Raw genomic sequence first — 18,225 nt, forward strand, 5'->3', positions numbered from 1 at the left:
GGGATGTAAGCCCTTAGCTGTGTCTGCCTGCCTGCCTGCTGCTATGCATGCTGCTATGATGATCATAAACTCTAACCCTCTGGGACCAGGAGCCCCAATAAAGATTTTCTTTATAAGATGCCTCGATCATGTAGACTCTTTTCAGCAACAGAAAACTGTCCAGAAGGAAACGAGTGCTAGAGCTCAGCCTGTCTCTTTTTCATTCAGGTTAGGACCCCAGCTCACGAGATAATACTATCCACATTTGGAGGAAATTGTCCCACAGGATCAACATTTTCCGGAACTATCCTAATTCACACACACAAAGGTTGTTTCCGAGGGGATTCAAGTGGAGAATGAAGATGAATCATCACACCGGGAGAACGGAATAGAGAGTCCTGAACTAACACACATTGGAATATGTGCCTCAGTGCACATCTGGAAGAGCATTCATCCCAGCTGGCCATGTCCCAGGAAAGGCTTCATTGCAAACAAAGCCACATGCTGTATAATAATTATGAAGCATGTGACAGTCCGTGCATATATGTGACAATGGTCCTTAAATATTATAACAAAGTTGAAGAATTCCTGTCACCTACAGATGTTGTGGTCCATGATCATTCTTCCCAAAATATAGTATAGTTCATGACTTATGCTCATGCACACACCTAACACACCACCAGTTGCACAATTGCACGCACACACAATTATGTATCATGAACAACAGACAACTATTACTGGTTCATTTACTATATCATTCTTTTCATAATTTCTGTACTCCTAGCTGCAAAAGAAAATGTTCATTGTAAAACACTGTAGTAAACCAGAAGCAAACAATTCAATAGATGTGTTCTGATCTGCCAGGCAAGCTGATTAAGGCAAGGGTGAAGAGCCTGCTTTTAGTTTTTCTTATGTTTCTTTCAGTGTGTACGTGTGTGTGTGTGTGTGTGTGTGTGTGTGAGAGAGAGAGAGAGAGAGAGAGAGAGAGAGAGGAGGAGAGGAGGGAGAGAGGAGGAAGGAGGAAGAGGGAAAGGGAGGGAAGGGGGAGATGGAGAGGGAGAGGGAGGGAGAGGGAGAGGAAGAGAGGGAGAGAGTGAGAGAGGGAGAGAGTGAGAGAGGGAGAGAGGGAGAGAGGGAGAGAGGGAGAGAGGGAAAGAGGGAGAGAGGGAGAGAGGGAGAGGGAAAGAGGGAAAGGAAGAGATTGAGAGGGAGAGGGAAAGAGAGAGAGAGCCCCAATGAATCATGCCTGCATATACACTGTGGATGTGCAGTGCTTGTTTTGGTCACAATGAGATATTGAATTCCCTGAACTAGAGTTTCAGATGCTTATGAGTCAACCTGTTTGGGTGCTGGGAACTGAACCCAGATCCTTTGTAAGAGCAGACAGTGGATACACTTAACTGCTGAGCCATGTCTCTGCTCTCTCTTTCTTATATTTCTATATTTAGCTAGGAAGATGCTTTAAATTTAAATTCCTACTCTCCATAGGAAACAATCTTCTATTTAAAGTAAAAATGGTACAATGGTTTAGGGCATAAACGTGGGCTCAGATCTATATGTAGAGATTGTTTCTATTAATAACTAAACATGAGATCTTGTATATATTTTTGAATTTCTGTGTTGTGTAGCAGTTTCCTCCAAGACTGAAACATTCTATCCTGCAAGAAGATCCTTACAGTAAGCAACTCCAAAGAGCTTCAGGAAGTCCCTGAAAATGGCCATATTCACTAGGCCTCTCCCTCCCAAAATAAGCAGAGCCAAGCTGCAAAAAAGACTCTCAGACAAGATGAGATGTGAAAGAAGGCTCACCCACCAGACCAGCTATCTGGAAGAAACAGGAACCAGCCAGCCGCCTAGAAGAGGTTTAGACCAGCTGAAGCATCTGGAAAGGGCACTCTCCAAACGGGTGAGTTTGCTGCAGGCGACGTAGTATGCTCCAAGTTCCAAGCTTTTGTGAGTTGTCACCCACGCTGGGTGGATTCTAGTGATACAACTGTCTTTGAATCATTTCTGCTCCTGTAAGTATCCCCTTACCCATATTCCTATAAGTAACCCCGATAAAATTCATTGGCTCATCAAATTGGACTTTGGTGGTATCCATACTTTGGTCTAACAAAGGTTCCATATCTGGGTGTGTAGATGTGTAAGCTACAATGCCTCAGGACAAGTTTTGTCAAACAGCATCAGTAAGGCTTTCTTCTTCATAAAGAAAACAAGCATGAAAAGATGTGATCTGAGAAGAACAAACGATACACCACTACAGGCAATGATCTGTCCAGTATCTAAAATGACACTCAGGCAGGATGCATCCTTCAAGACCAACACAATAGAAATCATGTTGTTAAATTAGAAGCCAGCCTCAGAGAGATCACTCTGTATGCTATTTCTTACACACAAAATCTAAACTTAAATCATCTATGCATCTATACGTAGAGATGTGTTTATACATGTGTTTATACATGTGCATATAAGACAGAATTTGAAAGGGAATCAGGGGAAGGAAGAAAGAGATCGTAACAGAACCAAGAGATCACAGAGTGACGGAAATTTGTGGGGAGGAAGAAGGAAGGGGGACTAGCTTGATAGACGGAGGGGAGCCAGCAAGGAGGGACGGGCGTGAGGGAGAAGGGAGAGAGGAATAAATGAGAACAGAGTCCAATGACGTGCGTGCATGAAGACGGCATGATGAAACACAGGGCTTTGTGTTCTAATCCAAAAAAATAAATAAATAATTTTTTAAGAGATTCAGTCGAGCCATAGGTCAGAGACTCGTTTAGACAAACTGCAGACATCTGATTTCTTAATCACAGATGGATCCGTAGAGAAATAAAATCCCGGTCCTGGCCTGGGCTCTCTCAGTTCCAGATCACGTTCTGGTGCAAGCCTGACTCTAGTTTGATCTCTGCCCTGGATTTATTTTGGAAACACACAAGGGTGTCCAGACAAAACCACAACATCCTGTGCTCCATGCTGCTGGGGTCACCATTCTCAGGAACAACAACAGCTGGGCTGAAAGGGCCAATGGAGAATGGCTCTGAGCAAGTCTGCCCTGCGCCGGACTGGAGGACACCCCTGTGAGACCGCCATGCTCTGGAAGACCAAGGATGATGGGCTTTGTTACACAGACCTGGGAAAACAGTCTTCTTAAAAATAAACAGGCCGGAACAGACCAACAGCCTGGAATCATTCCTTAGAGATCCTAACAAGCCCCAAATATGAAAATAAGCAATGGTTTGACTGACAGTCATAACTTATGCCCTGTCCAAACATACACATAAACAGAGGCACACAACTCCATATCCAAAGAGCTGCCACGGCTCTGAAAATTAGGCAAAAAATGCATTTCAGTTGCCTTCCAATCACACTAAGGACATATTCACTGCCCCTGTGAATTCATGGCAGGCACACTACACAGCCACTTCACTGACTAGAAGGCCCCACCAACTCTGAGAAATGTCTCCCATTGAATAATATTTCTTCCACATAGTTAAGGCTAGAAAAAAAATCCCCCTGAACTTACTACTAGTGATTTATTAAATGTGAAAGCATCCTCCATTCTTTGTGGGTATCTGCTTTTATTCTCTAATTTGAAGATACTGTGTTAGTGGTATATAATATTCAAGAGCCATTAGATTAGATCCTACAAAGAGACAAAGATGGATTGGAGACAGAGCTACCTCTAAAGACACTTAATACGTTTTAAGATTTCTACAGAAAACAAATAAATAGAAGTAGCATAATAATGGTAATAAAACAGTAGTTACTAAACTCTTACTCTGGGCCAAAGGCTTCTGTAAACAGTGTGTCACAGTTGCCTGAGTTAGCCTCTGCCCCTGCTGCACAGACGTGGGAACCCTGTTTTAGGCCATTGCAATAATTTCCTTCCATTTTATACCAGTAGCTGAACAAAAATCTACAAGCCATGTAATTACCACCCATAGCACATGAGGAAGAAGGGTCTTCGTTCCTGCCATTTCTGAATGTCAGACACCTTGACAACAGTTCAGGTTCAATTCGGGTTTTGTTGTAAACGTGTGCCTGCTCTGAACTCTCCTGGCAAACACTTGGACTTAATTTTGGTTCTGTGCTTTTACCTGTGCAGTTACTTTTCCCTTGTTCTCAAGGTCACAGGTTCCTGAAATCTTGTCACTCCAAACCTGGTGTGATGCTTGAAAGTGGCTACCTTATTTGATTGGATTTGACAAGTCAGCTGTCCTTGTGTGTTAAGCATAGAGATAGATATGAGTGTGTAATACAAACTATTACTTGGAATGAATGATGATTAAAAATAGACCCCCTTGATTCCTGAATGCGTGAATGAATGGGTCTCCATTTCTTGTGCCTTCTTTTGAGATCTTTTCCCTCTGTTTGTTTTACCCAATTCTAATGAATGAATTTTTGTTTTGCCTATTATATTATATTTTTTTTGGTTACTTCATGGAAACCTGTTTGCTTTGTAATGAGAGATAGGAAGGGGGTGGATCTGGCTGGGAGAGGAGGTGGGGAGGAGCTGGGAGAAGTAGAGGAAAGGAAAATCATCATCAGGATATATTAAGTGGAAGAAAAAACTATTTTCAATGAATGAATATATAATACATGTAAATATTCATAATATATACAGAAGCCTCTATATCTATATGCCATCTTAAATCTTTCATAACCACTTCAATAAATTCAATGCTATTTTTAAAAATAATATCAAAATTTAAGAAAAACCTGAATTTTTTCATCTATAGCGTTAAAAACGTCTACTTCATATCATCTACAGGTCAGGACCCTTTTTTCAGTACTGAGTACTGAACCTTGAACCTCACACACACTAAGTCTATTTCTCTGGCTATATCCTATCTGCCCTCTGACCTCCCACTTTGAAAGTCTCGCCTGGATTTTACTCTATAACTCAGGCTAAGCTTTCAAATCCCCACTCTAGCCTCCCACACAGCTGGGAAGACAGGTGAGAGCCACCAGTCCCCAAACGTGGTTTTTTTTGGGGGGGGGGGAAGATAGCATTGTTAACTATTTAAAAGAAGATTTTGGGTAATGGAGAGATGGCTCAGCAGTTAAAAGCACTGACTGCTCTTTCAGAGGTCCTGAGTTCAATTCCCAGCAACCATATGGTGACTCACAACCATCTGTAATGGGATCTGATGCCCTCTTCTGGTGAGTCTGAAAACAGCAACAATGTACTCATCATATACATAAAACAAATATTTCTGAAGGAGGAGGAGGAACAGAGGAGGAGGAGCAGAGGAGGAAGAGGAGGAGGAGAAGGAGGAGGAGCAGGAGCAGGAGAAGAAGGAGGAGGAGGAGGAGGAGGGGAAGGGGAAGAAGAAGGAGGCAGGGGAGGAGGAGGGTGAGAAGGAGGAGGGGATGGGGAAGGAGCTCAGAGAAAAGTTCAATGGCAGAGATTTTTGCTTTCTTCTCATAGAATAAACATTTCTTTTTAACTTTTTTTTTATATCCCAACTGCAGTTTCCATACCCTCCTCTCCTCCCATCCCCCCCTTGCGAGCTCTCCTCCTCCCCACCCCTCACACACTCCTCCTCAGTTTCTTTTCAGAAGTCAGGCTTCCCAGGGATATCAAGCAGCCCTGGCACCTCCTCTCTTAATAGGACTAGCCAAGGCAAGCCAGCATGGGAAGGTTTGCAAAGGCAGGCAGCACAGCGGGGACAGCTCCTGCTTCCACTGTCAGAGGTCCCACAAGCGGACTGAGCCACACACAAGGTAACACATGAGCGAAGCAGCCCGGTTGGGCTCACGCTTGCTCCCTGGTCGGAGGCTCAGTCTCTGTGAGACCCTGTGGACCCAGGCTGGTTGATTTTGTGGGGTTTCTTGTGTTTGACCAATATTTTAAAATTCTTTGGTTCCAACCCATTCACCATAAAAAATTAGATTTTATAAAATATAATATATATAAAGTATAAAATGTAAAGTCATAACCCTAAGCTCATAATATAAAATCATTATTTTATATAACTTTCTAGTCTCCTGCTGCACTGGACTTATTTAATATTACCATGCATGCTGATATGTTTTGTCTTTTCCCATCATGTGCTAAATTAATTTAGATCATCGCAGATTACTAATTGCTCCTGTATTTTAGACTGATAAGATATTTTGTCTGATTAATACTATCAGACAGCTTCCTGGAGGTAATATTCTCAATATTTTAGGAGTTTTATGTACAATCAGTTCCGGGGGGAGGTGGGGCGGGCTTACACTGTCAAAAATCTTAAATGCTTGTGCATCTCTTGGTGGAATCTGGATCTTTTAAAAAAAATTATACAAAGTCTTGCGTTTGCTTTGTGCCTTCCTTCCAATCCCCATTAACATGCAGAGCCTTTGCAGAAGGGGCGCCATCACAGAGTTCTTCAAAGCCAGCTCCAGGCTTTGAGCATCCCATAATGATCCCTGGCCTTAGGCACGACTCACCTTCAGCCTGCCCACTACCCTTCTTCCTGCTGTTGTGAAGAGGCAGCACTTCCAAGGATGTGATACCCGACCGCTCCAGGATGTCCACCTCCACGGTCAGCCTCCCCACCAGCTGCTGGGGGCGCACGCTGATGCTGTGCTCATATTTCCCCAGCCTCCTCTGCAGAAGCTCTTCATAACTGAGAAAGAAAGCAGCTTTGTCCTTGCTGGGAATCACTAACGAAGCTTTGAACATGTCAGTCCCCATCTCCCTGTTAGGAAGCAAAAAAAAAAAAAAAAAAAAAGGACCACAGTTAAGCTGGGGGTGGTGGTGAGGAAAGCCTGCTTCTCTTCTCAGGATACCTGCTGTACTTGCCAAGGAGACTCTTGGGCAGAGCCAGATGAGAGCCCTAAGAAAAGAAAAAATGAGAGCTACAGGCTCAGAGGGCGTGTCCAGAGAGCAGGAAGTACTAGGCTCGGTCCCATCATCATAAAAAAGGAAAAGACAAATGGAAATAAAATTTGGAAGAAGTATAAACCTACACTAAAGGAAGGAAGACTGCTGTTATGGTCTGAGCTGAACTGCCCTTCTCCCACAGGCTTCTCTTGTTGGGCACTTGGTCACCAGGCAATGACAGTGTTTGGGGGAGTTGCGGAACCTTTGAGCTCAGCTGAAGGAAATAGGTCACCAGTGAAAGGTCTCTGAAGGGTAATAGCTCAGCCCAGTTCCTGGTTAGCTTTCCCTTCTCCTGGCGCTGCCACCTGGGGAGCCCTACCCCAGACTCCACTGCACAGATTGAGATGCTCTCATTACTGTACCTTTCCCACCATGTGGATAAGACTCTCTGAAACCATGAGCCAAAATAAATCCTTCCACTCTTTAGTTGCTTCTATAAGGTTTGTTTGCATCCTACCAAGGGCCAAAGAATATTAAGTAGGAGAGAATTAAACATCTGGTGTTCATGGTGTTCATGGTGAGGCAGACGAATCAGCATATGATAAAGAGAACAGTAAGGAGGTGAGCTGCTAAAGGAGTCAGTTTGGTCAAGATGTGAATAGCATTAGAGGCGCGGTGATGAAAAATGCATGTATTTTACATAATTCTAAAACTGATAATACATTTTTTTTGCTCCTTGGTGATCGTGTTTATCAGGAAATAAAATCCATGTGACTGTGAAAGTTATAAAACTACGCATTGCAAATGTTTTCAGGACTTGGGGTTCCAGTTGTCTGATTTGAGGTGACAGAACACCAACAGTGGTTAAGAAATTCAAGAATTGTGTGTTGGTGGGGAGAATCCATTTAAATAAGAATTCTACAGCTCAGAGCATTCTGGGAGAAGCAGCAGGAAAGAAGGGATTCAAACTGTCTGGAGGAATCTCAGCAAAACTACAAGCTGTGAACTCAGGACAGACAAGGAATGACGAAAGGGACCAGATGGGGAGACCATTCCAGCCCACACAGGACACACAAATGGTTCACTGAGCTACTTGGCTCACTGTACTCCTCCCCAAAACGGGAAAGACATACAAATATTGAGTCAGAAAAGTTTCACTCCACACGAGGCAGAGAAAATGAAAAAGAAGTGACTGACTACAAGGCTCACTGAAATAAACTTCCGGAGATCTGATGGGGAAAGTATGGGGGCAGGAATGGCATCAGATCATGTTCACCAGTAAAACCAGATCTGATTATGCAAGACATTGGAGGAATGACTCTCAATTCAAAGGGGAAGGGTTTTTTAATCTTAAATTCCATACACAGCCAAAATAATCCAGGCCTCAGAAAGCATGTCCACCATTCACTCATTCTGAGGAATATACTTTCAGCAAAGGAGAAGACCATTAAAGAGTAGGAAGTTGTAGAATCAAAGAAATAATAAAACCAACTCAGAACAAAAGGGAGATTCCAGGGTAAATGCTTTACGGTGAGATGACAAAGCAAAAGCAGTATACTCGAAGGACAGGACCCAGCCACGGTTTAAGAGCTATGACATGAGAATTTACCCTGATCTTCCATTTATTCTGTAGCTGATGTTGGCCAGGCATCCAGTGTGGCTGGATGCCATTTCACACGAAGCTCAGTTGTAGCTCCTCATTTTGTTATCATTTCAAACAAACTATGTGTCTTAGTAGATGCTACCAGTGACAAAATTAATATCTATCCCCTAAGAAACAAGCAAAGCTATTAAAACTCCAGGACTTATAGTCCAACTAAATTAAGTGATGCCATCATTTTGAATAATTCTGGTTAAGACAACTTGGGACACAGCTGTGGATCAGCAAAGTGAGATTTTAATAACTTACTGAGCAAGTGAGACGGCATCTAGAGACACCATACAGCATTCTGCCTCACAGAGATGGTGCCTTAGGATTGTGAGAAGCAGGATTGGGAAGAGGGTGCATAAAAGTTCAATGAGGAATTGTTTGAACAGGCTCAAAGCAAGCAGAGCTGAGGGCAAAGCCATCAATGTCACCTTGACTGAAACGCCTCAAGGTCCTGTGTCCTTGGGAACTATGTTGTTAGATTAAATATAGAGCAATTTACCCTTATCTGAATATCCCTTATCTGACTGTCTGGCTTGGTTTGCTTTTCAGAATCAGATTGTATGCAAGACTCATATCTTCAACGCAGAAGGAGCGTTTCCATTCTCATCAAAGGCATGTCTGTCCACCAAGTCCTATAATCTTTGAGAACTAGTTTCCCCAAACCATGTCCTTTTATGACTAAACAGCATCAGATTTACAAATACACAACCTGTTGTCTAGATATTAAAATGACTTTTCTGCAAAGGGAAAAGAAACCTTCCAATGGGAGTAGTAGAGGCAGAAGTAGATCTTTGTGTATTAGAACCAATCAATAGCAATATTACAAAGGAATGCTGGGGCTGGAAAGATGAGTCAGTGGGTAAAGTGCTTGCTGAACAAACACAAGGACCTGACTTCAAATCCCTAGCATGGACAGAGGAGCCAGGTAATGCCATGCTCACCTATGATTCTAGCACGGAGTTGGAGAGGCAGGAATCTCCTTGAGCGAGCACCGGCTAGCTGTTCTAGCCAAAACAGCAAGCTTTTTCAGTTTAATGAGAAATCCCTTCTCAAGAAACTAATGTGGGTTTAAGTGGTAGAGGAAGCTACTGAAGTCATGCTCTGGCCTTCGCACAGATCACTCACAGGTAAGTACACACACACACACACACACACACACACACACACACACGCCACTCCACTCACCCGTAAATGTGTACATACACACCTGCGCACACACATGAGATTGTAGGTTACTTATTAGTTTGGAAGAATGCAACAAAGATAATCTTAGGCAGGATTGTATATATTAATAATTCTAACAATGCAAAACTAAGTCATATATAACAAACAATGGGTACAACAATGATGGAAAGGCAGAGTGGAAGGCGCAAAGGAACATTACCACTTAGGGTCGGGAGATAGCCTAGGCTAGTCTACTGGCAGCAAAAGGAAACGATGTGTAAAGTTTAGGCTTTACAAAGAAAGTATTATACAGTTTCTTCACAGCAGAGAGACTGTAGATAATGTTTTATTCTTTTCAACAAATCAAGAAACATCATAGAGTTGGGGGATAACTATAAAGGCAACCGAACAAATAGATATTCTAGAAAGTAAGAAGGAGGCATAGGTATAGTAAACCTTTCTTCTTATTATAAGTGCTTGTGGCTGCATTTTAAATCAGGTATTTTAATTATTTTGATTAAAATGAAAAACATTTGGAGAAGAGAACAGATGGGCACAGAAGTAATGATGTGGCCCTTTGTTTAGCTGTATTCTAGATGTTTAATTAACTGCTACTTACTCATTATTGTCCACAGTTCTGTTCCTTTTTTCTTTTATGCTATCGCTGTTTTTCTTTTCTTTCTGTGTAATTTCACTCTGATACACGTTGTCTCCTATAAGCCTAAAACACAAGACACAGCTGTGTTACCAGCTCCAAGACAAACTCCGGCATGGACCTCAGAGCCATGACAACCACAGAAAATATTTGTATGTGCCTCCTGGGTATGCAGAGAGAATGCATTCCAGACTCAGCACCAGCCTTGAAGTATCAAGACCAAAGGGCAACACTCCACACTAGGGTAATTCCATAATTCATGGGAACAAACCCGAAGATCTCAAACTCCCATGGGGAACTCTACAGCCTGTACCTTTCCTGAGTCAAAAATTAAACACCTATCATGTTATACCATGTTCCTACCATGGTTATAACTCTTTACCTCTTGGACCTGAATAAGAAGAAATACATTTTATAATATCGCAAACATTTTGTACTGTCTCACTGTTTAGGTCTCAAATTAATCATAGCTATTTCCCTGAACTCCTTTCTAGAAGGAGCCTTTCTTGACACGTACGATGGTGATAATTATAACACTAGCCCTCAGGAGGGGGCCATGAGGGACGACTTTGTCTTAGACAAACAAACAAAAGCTTCTCTCAGTCTTTATGCCATAGTGTTCACTGCTGTCTGAAATGATTTCATTTACTAATTCATTTACTCAATTGCTGACTACTTCTCCTTTGCTAGAATTTCTGGAGCAGAGCAATATTCTTCTTTATGATACCAGTCTCCTCAAAGGGTGCCTGTCCTAGAGTGGACATGAAGGATGGAGAAAAGAAAGAAGGAGGAGGAAAGGGGAAGATGAAGAAGGAAAGGATGGAATGAAAGAAGAAAATAGATGGGGAGAGGGGGAAGGGAGGAAGGGAAAGGAGGAGGAAAGAGAGGAAGGGAAAGGAGGAGGGAAGGGAGGAAGGGGAAGGAGGAGGGAAGGGAGGAAGGGGAAGGAGGAGGGAAGGGAGGAAGGGGAAGGAGGAGGGAAGGTAGGAAGGGGAAGAGAGGAAGGGAAAGGAGGAGGGAAGGGAGGAAGGGGAAGGAGGAGGAAAGGGAGAAACGAAAAGGAGGAGGGAAGGGAGCAAGGGGAAGGGAGGAGGAAAGGGAGAAACGAAAAGGAGGAGGGAAGGGAGGAAGGGAAGAGAGGAAGGGAGGAGGGAAGGGAAGAAGGGGAATGGGGGAAGGGAAAGGAGGAGGGAAGTGAGGAAGGGGAAGGGAAGAAGGAAAGAGAGGAGGGAAGGGGGAAGGGAAAGGAGGAGGGAAGGGAGGGATGTGAGGATGTTAGGAAAGAAGTCAAGAAGGAAGAAAAGGAAACAAGGAGCTAAGAAGTTAGAGAGGGAAAGGAAAGGAGAGAAGGGAGGTGACAGAAGAAGGAGAGCAGTAGGAGACCTGCTTCTTAGACCACTTATGCATTCTCTCAGTTAATAGGCTGGGCACCTCAGACCCTCTCAGGTTCACCCTGATGTCTACAGACAACTGCCTGTCTCTGACCACGGAGTCACTTACATGGTGAAGTTGGTGATGAAAGCCGATTCCGGAATCTGCATCTGGAACTCTGCATCCTGGTCTTCAGAAGCTCTGTTGAGCAGTCTGCAGGACACCGTGGTGAAGGCATAGCGGGAAATGATGGTAGACTTCACCGAAAACTCCGCCATCAAGGGTTTGGTTTTCTGTGGGGGTTAAAAGGCATGCTCTTCTCAGTGATGCGTGAAGATGGATCCAGACACGTGAGGGCGTGAGTCTTTTCTCACACATGAGAGTGTGAGTCTTTTCCCACATGGGAAACGAAATCTCCATCTTGAGAGCCTTTGGGCTATGAGTCCTGTGCTCTCTCTGTATCTTGTCCTTAACTCTACATCTTAACTCTTTGCACTTGTAAAAACAACTTCTATTGAATAGTCAATTCATGATGTAAATCCAACTCTTCAGCACTAACTTTTATAAGAGAACACAATGGTATTCCGTTTCAAAAAACCAGACCAAACATATTAAGTAGATATAGCTTTGTAAATCATTGAACATTTAGAAGTACGCAATTTCCATTATTTCTGCTACAAACTTTTAAATCATTCTGGTGATCACACTGAGCTTCAGAACGTGCCCCCCCCCCCGCCCCCAGGAGTGCTCAGTTCACACTTATTTCCATATTCATCAGAGAAAACCGTAGTCAAGGGCTTTCCCACCTGAATCACAGCTCCATGATTATAAATTAGTCTTTATACAAACTAGTAGCAACGTCAAGAGACTGTCAGGAGATTCGGAACCAAAGAAAAAGGAAACTTAAGTCTGTAATAACTACATTTATCACAAACGCTTCTTTCAAAAAGTACATTTGTTTATTCTGTGTGTATATTTGCATTGGCAAGCCTGCTATCACACACGTGGAGGTCAGAGGATAACTTGTAAAAGTCGGCTCTCTGGTCCCAGGGTTTAAACTCACATCAGGAGGCTTGGAGGGAAGGGCTGGTGGGAAATTTTAAGAGCTCAGTAACACTGTTCCTTGTTTTGTTTTTCTTTTTCCTAGCTACATCTGGTAACAGCTGGTGGTAGAAACCCTAAAAGGATGGAAGCCCTCATGAGGAAATGCATTCCTCACCTTGATGCCCTAACTCCAGGAAGTGGTTGAGCAACTGACAGGGTTATGGGTTGATTGAAGGACCCCACCCCTGCCTCCAATCTGGCTATTGAAGCCCTAACACCCCCTACCCCCCCGCCCCCACCCCCGTGAGATGGTGTTCAGCAGGATGTGGGTGGCCTTGACAACAGAAAGTCAGGACTCAGCTTTTGTTCCGTGCTCCCATCTTAGCTTCTAAATAGCCAAGTTTGTGATGTGTATATGCACGTATAGCAGTTTCAGTGTGTGTGTGTGTGTGTGTATGTGTGTGTGGTGTGGCATACAGACCCTCCATTCTCACCATCTTATTTAACCATTCTTACCTGTCAAGGCCACCCAAATTGTGGTATTTTATTATGACTGTTCAGGCAGACAGACAAGGCAGTGACCCCATGTGACCTTGGAACTGACATAGGAAGCATCTCATTCGCTCTTCATAGAAGACAGTGGCGTCAAGTCACACTCAGTGATGACACACATCGGTGCTCACCCTCTAGACACAAAAATGAGACCTGGTCTCAATCCCAGTAGCCCAGAGCCCACACCTGCCACCATCATGTGAGGCCATCTGGCTGGACTATATGGAAAGGTTTTATCCATCTTTACATGCTCAAATCCCAGATGATCTTACTCTGGGGAAATTATATTTTCTTCTGTGAAAAATACCTGGACAATTCAACCCTCGGCCACTTAGTTTCTTTACAAACCTAGAACAGTTTTCCAAGTACACATGAATTTGTGACACATTATTGTCAAGCACATTGGTCCTGTGCTAGATAGAGAAGGTAGGTACAGACCTGTTTCTAAGGAGCTATTGCCGGGGGTTCTAGTACTCAAAATCATCTGAACAAGGAAAGAAAACGCAAGAGATGCTTTATGTATGTTCAACAAGTGGACATGCATTTCCAGCATAAGTGTGGCGGCTCTGAGAGGAAAGATATCCTGGCAGTCAGGCACCAAGGAATACCACAAAGTGACGTCACACAACAAACCTCACGGAAGAGATTTATTGGGGAAAAAGAACCCAGGAGGGTGGCCATCTTGGGTGAGAGGCAGCAAGGGACTGAGCAGGAGACAAGGTTTTTATAAGATTTCTTGCCACGTCACGTCACCGGTAAGGTGGGATATTTCCAGGGCAGAGATTTCCACGGCGGGGATTGGTGGGATTTAAGTCCAGAGTTTGGGATTTTGTCTCTGCAGAGTCCAGGGGCTGTGTCCAGCCCTTAGGGCTGTAGAGTGTTCTGTGGGCAGAACCTCTGCGGGGTGGGGGTGGGGGGGGTGGGGTGGGGTAGGGTGGGGTGAGGTGGGGTGGAGTGGGGGTGGGGGTGGGGGTGGGGGTGGGGGTGGCGGTCCTTAGGGGAGGAGCCTGGCCACTTGGTTGCCTCCAGGCACTTACAATAACTGCAAAAAGAATATACCCTGCCAGGCAGTGGTGGCGCACCCTGTAATCCCAGCACTCTGGGAGGCAGAGGCAGGCGAATGTCTGAGTTCGAGCCCAGCCTGGTCTACAGAGTGAGTTCCAGGACAGCCAGGGCTACACAGAGAAACCCTGTCTCGAAAAACCAAAAAAAAAAAAAAAAAAAAGAAAAGAAAATACCCACACTCCCACAGAAGGGCGGGCAACAGGATTTGAAACAAGCATAAAAACAGGAAAACCAAACTCTGCGCCCGGCAGTGCTCCAGGCAGGGGCAGCAACTATACTCATCTTTTTGTCAGTCATAACTGGGGCAGGGGGACTTCTGTTCTTTAGTGCCTGGAAAAAAAAAACCTAGCAACTAAATGGGACAATATGAAGGATTCTGTGTGTCTCTCTAAGACAGCCAGAACACAGAAGCTTGATCTGAAGTTTTGCTAAGTAATCAAGTTGGGGGGGGGGGGGACGGCGCAGGGGGATGAAACATATTTGAAATAATTTTTTCTTAACTAAATAATAATTTGCAGTTTGTCTAAGGAGGCGTTATTATTATTATTATTATTTTGGTTTTTTTGGATTTGGTTTTTTCAAGACAGGGTCTCTCTGTATAGCCCTGGCTGTCCTGGAACTCACTCTGTAGACCAGGCTGGCCTCGACTCAGCCTGGCCTCTGCCTGCCTCTGCCTCCCAGAGTGCTGGGATTACAGGGTGCGCCACCACCGCCCAGCTAGGAGACGTTATTTTTAAATCGTGGTGCTGTGGGTGCCTCCTTACAACCTAAGCACCTGGAAGACGGAGTTAGGAGGACCACTAGATGGGAGGGGGGAGAAAAGGAGGGAGGGGACAGAGAGACAGAGACTGGCTAAGTTTGAGCATCTCCAAGTTACATTGTTCAGGTGGTATACAGGAGCATGTATGCATTAGATTACCACTTGTATAAAAGTTATGAGCCAGATGCCCTGGAAGTAGTGGGAAAAGCTGAAGACCTTCTTGTGGAAGATAACTGATGGATTAGAGGCATAAACCAGGGGCCTGGCTACTTTATTCTCTTTGTTAACCGAACAATGTAATTGTACTCACTCAAAAATAAATATAATTGGAATTTTTTATAATTACAACAGAAAACAATCAGTCTCCAATGAGACTTTGGCGGAATCCTAGTGGGATGTCATCCTGTTAGTTGAGGGAAATTAATGTGCGTAGGACATGCACTTCAATTTGTTAAAAGTCAACTTGGCCAATAAAATGTTTCCGTGCTCCCCATACTAGACAAAAATGCGGATTGCCCAAGTGGGGTCTGCTCACCGGCAGTACCACAGAAAACTTACCGAAAGGCAAGTCCTCCTCGCTCCAAGCCCAGAGAACCAGGAGCTTGGAGCCGTCTGTCTAGAAGTTTTAAAGTAACCTACAGTGTGAACTGGATTGGCTTGAATAAGCCTCTAGAAGCACATCCGCTTCCGAGATCCCTGGAGCCTAAGAGGGAGCTGAAGGAGAGGAGAGCAGGCTTGCAGTTTGAGAAATCTCACGCCAACTCTAAACTAACTGCAAGCACGCTCATGTAGGACGATCTGGTGTCTCTCCCCAGAAGTCATTTGGATCCAAAGGAGGTTCCAGATGGAGTTCAACAAAATGCTTCTGCTAAATGACCTCATTAAGAATCTCTATTACATTTTATAAAAGTAAGAATTAGGCTGGTGATAGGCAGCAAGGAGGTGGTCTCAAGAGCACGACAACCTGTCAGATTCATGGAACTTAAAATCCGTGTCGTGGCATCTTTCAAAGCAAGAACCCTACAGTGAATCAAGAACTGAGATGAAGCGTTGACTTTGATCTGTGTAGTTGCTGGGAGCAGGTTGTCTTACTAAATTAAGCATGTTTAAGTATATTGTTTTTCTCTCTAAATCTGAGGGCATGCGCAAAAGTTATTCACAGCTGTGCTCTTGAGAATTCTCCAATAGAAGCCTAAACTATATCCTATGACACACAGTTCAGAGTCCCACAAAGGCACTAGAAAGAAAAAAGGGAACCTGAGAAAATCAAACAATACGTACTGTGAACTAGTTTTCTTTAATGGCTCTACTTACAATTTAAACTGTAGCTCAAAAACTTTTCAACTTGGGGACTCACTGACTCAGAGTGCTTAGCGTTCTTCCAGAGGACTCGGGTTCGATTCTCAGCCCCTACACCAGGCATCAAACAGCCTCTGTAACAAGCTCCACCGGGATCTGATGCCTCTGGCTTCCCTGGGCACTCATATTGACACACGTGCAATTTAAAAGACATAATGATTTTTAAAAATTGGTCAAATCTCAGGGTTGGATGGACAGCTCAGCAGTTAAGAACACTGCTTGCTCTTCCAGAGGATCCAGGTTCAATTCCCAGCAACCACGTGGCAGCTCACAACCATGTTTCTCCAGCCCAGGGGCTTCCAATGCCCTCCTCTCACAGACACAGACATACATGCAGATAAAATATTCCTGCACGTAAATACAAAAAAAGATGTTAAGTATCAAGTCTCGTGCACATGGTTAAAACTTCAGACTATATCAAATATAAATGACAACTAAGGGTCTCCCTCTGACCCTGAATTTACAGCTTTGTTCCCTAGATGTGATATTTAGCAGTTTGGAGTATACCCGTCCACAAATGGAGACAGAACTCATGTACTTACTTGTTTTGGTTTGTGTTATTTTGTTTTTTTTCCTAGCAATGCAGTAATTCATTCATCTTTATCTACAAAATCCAATTATCTCCTGCAATAGAACAACCAATCTGAAGCTTGGTAACTTAACAACTGCATCTCTTCGCAACGCTTTCTATAGACCAAGAGTCCTAATAAACTTGGCTGAGCGGTCGGGCTCCTTCACAGTCAAATGGAGAATAGAGCTAGAACTAATTCAGAGCTGTCTGATATCTTCCTGTTTTATGTTGACACGACAGCAACCCGATGTATGTTAATTCACAGCCTTATCAGAGTCAGTAGTAGCTAGAGATTTCACTAACCATGTGACAGGCTTTCCTAGCACTGAAATAGAAGCTACACCTTGCTGTGTGCACTGACTGCCAAGCTCTCATAGCTGGCTGGGCCTGGGCCTTTACTTGCAACATTGAGGCAAAGGAGTTGCCACATCAAGGCCTACCCAGGCTTCTGTGAGCCCAAGGCCATCTGGGACAATTAATGAGATCTTATCTTAAAATTAAAAAGTATAAAGAAATTGGAGGGTTGGAGAGGTGGTTCAGTGGTTAAGACTGTTCTTCCAGAGGTCCTGAGTTCAAATTCAAGCAACCACATGGTGGCTCACAACCATCTGTAATCAGATCTGACACCCTCTTCTGGTGTATCTGAAGATAGCTACAATGTACTTAGATATCATAATAAATAAATCTTTGGGCTGGAGCAAGCAGAAGTCCTGAATTCAAATTCCCAGCAACCACATGATGGCTCACAACTATCAGTATAGCTACAGTGTACTCATATACACCAAATAAAACATCTTTTATCGAAAAGGAAATTGGAGGGAGCTATGGCTCAATGGTAAAAATACAGGCTTGAGCTAACTACTGGAAACAAACAAACTATATAGTACTTTTTACTATCTTATGCTCTTGACAAAAGCAATCTCAAAACACCCTTACTTTCCATGTCGAAGAGCATATGTACCATCTCAGTAGGAGAAATGGGGAGTCAAAGAGCCACCGTCTTTGGAAATGCTGCGGAATAAACAGTTCTGCCTCTGGTCCTGAGAGCTGCATAGCATTCCACTGGTAGAATACATTGCATTCTAACTAGCCAGCTCAATGCCATCCATCAGTCCTTTGTGTTTAATTCCACTGTGTTTCAAACTCCCTTCAGATCCCTCTGCCCTGTGAGCCATCTATAGGGAGGGGCCATCTGGGGTAGGGAGGGGCCATCTGGGGTAGGGAGGGGCCATCTGGGGTAGGGAGG

At 43.8% G+C, this 18,225-nt stretch overlaps 1 protein-coding gene across 1 annotated transcript in view; it reads right to left on the reverse strand.

Annotated features, from left to right (window-relative positions):
* Positions 1-18,225, reverse strand: part of Itih5 (inter-alpha-trypsin inhibitor heavy chain 5) — a 99,128-nt gene that overhangs the window by 56,269 nt on the left and 24,634 nt on the right. Inside the window, exons 3-5 of the mRNA XM_052157247.1 lie at positions 11,758-11,921; positions 10,222-10,323; positions 6,412-6,662 (exon numbers count right to left, since the gene is read on the reverse strand). Of these exons, the coding sequence (XP_052013207.1) occupies positions 6,412-6,662; positions 10,222-10,323; positions 11,758-11,921 (517 nt within the window). The remainder of the gene's footprint in view (positions 1-6,411; positions 6,663-10,221; positions 10,324-11,757; positions 11,922-18,225) is intronic.

The sequence above is a fragment of the Apodemus sylvaticus genome, chromosome 14 (assembly GCF_947179515.1).
Source record: "Apodemus sylvaticus chromosome 14, mApoSyl1.1, whole genome shotgun sequence".
Lineage (NCBI taxonomy): Eukaryota > Metazoa > Chordata > Mammalia > Rodentia > Muridae > Apodemus > Apodemus sylvaticus.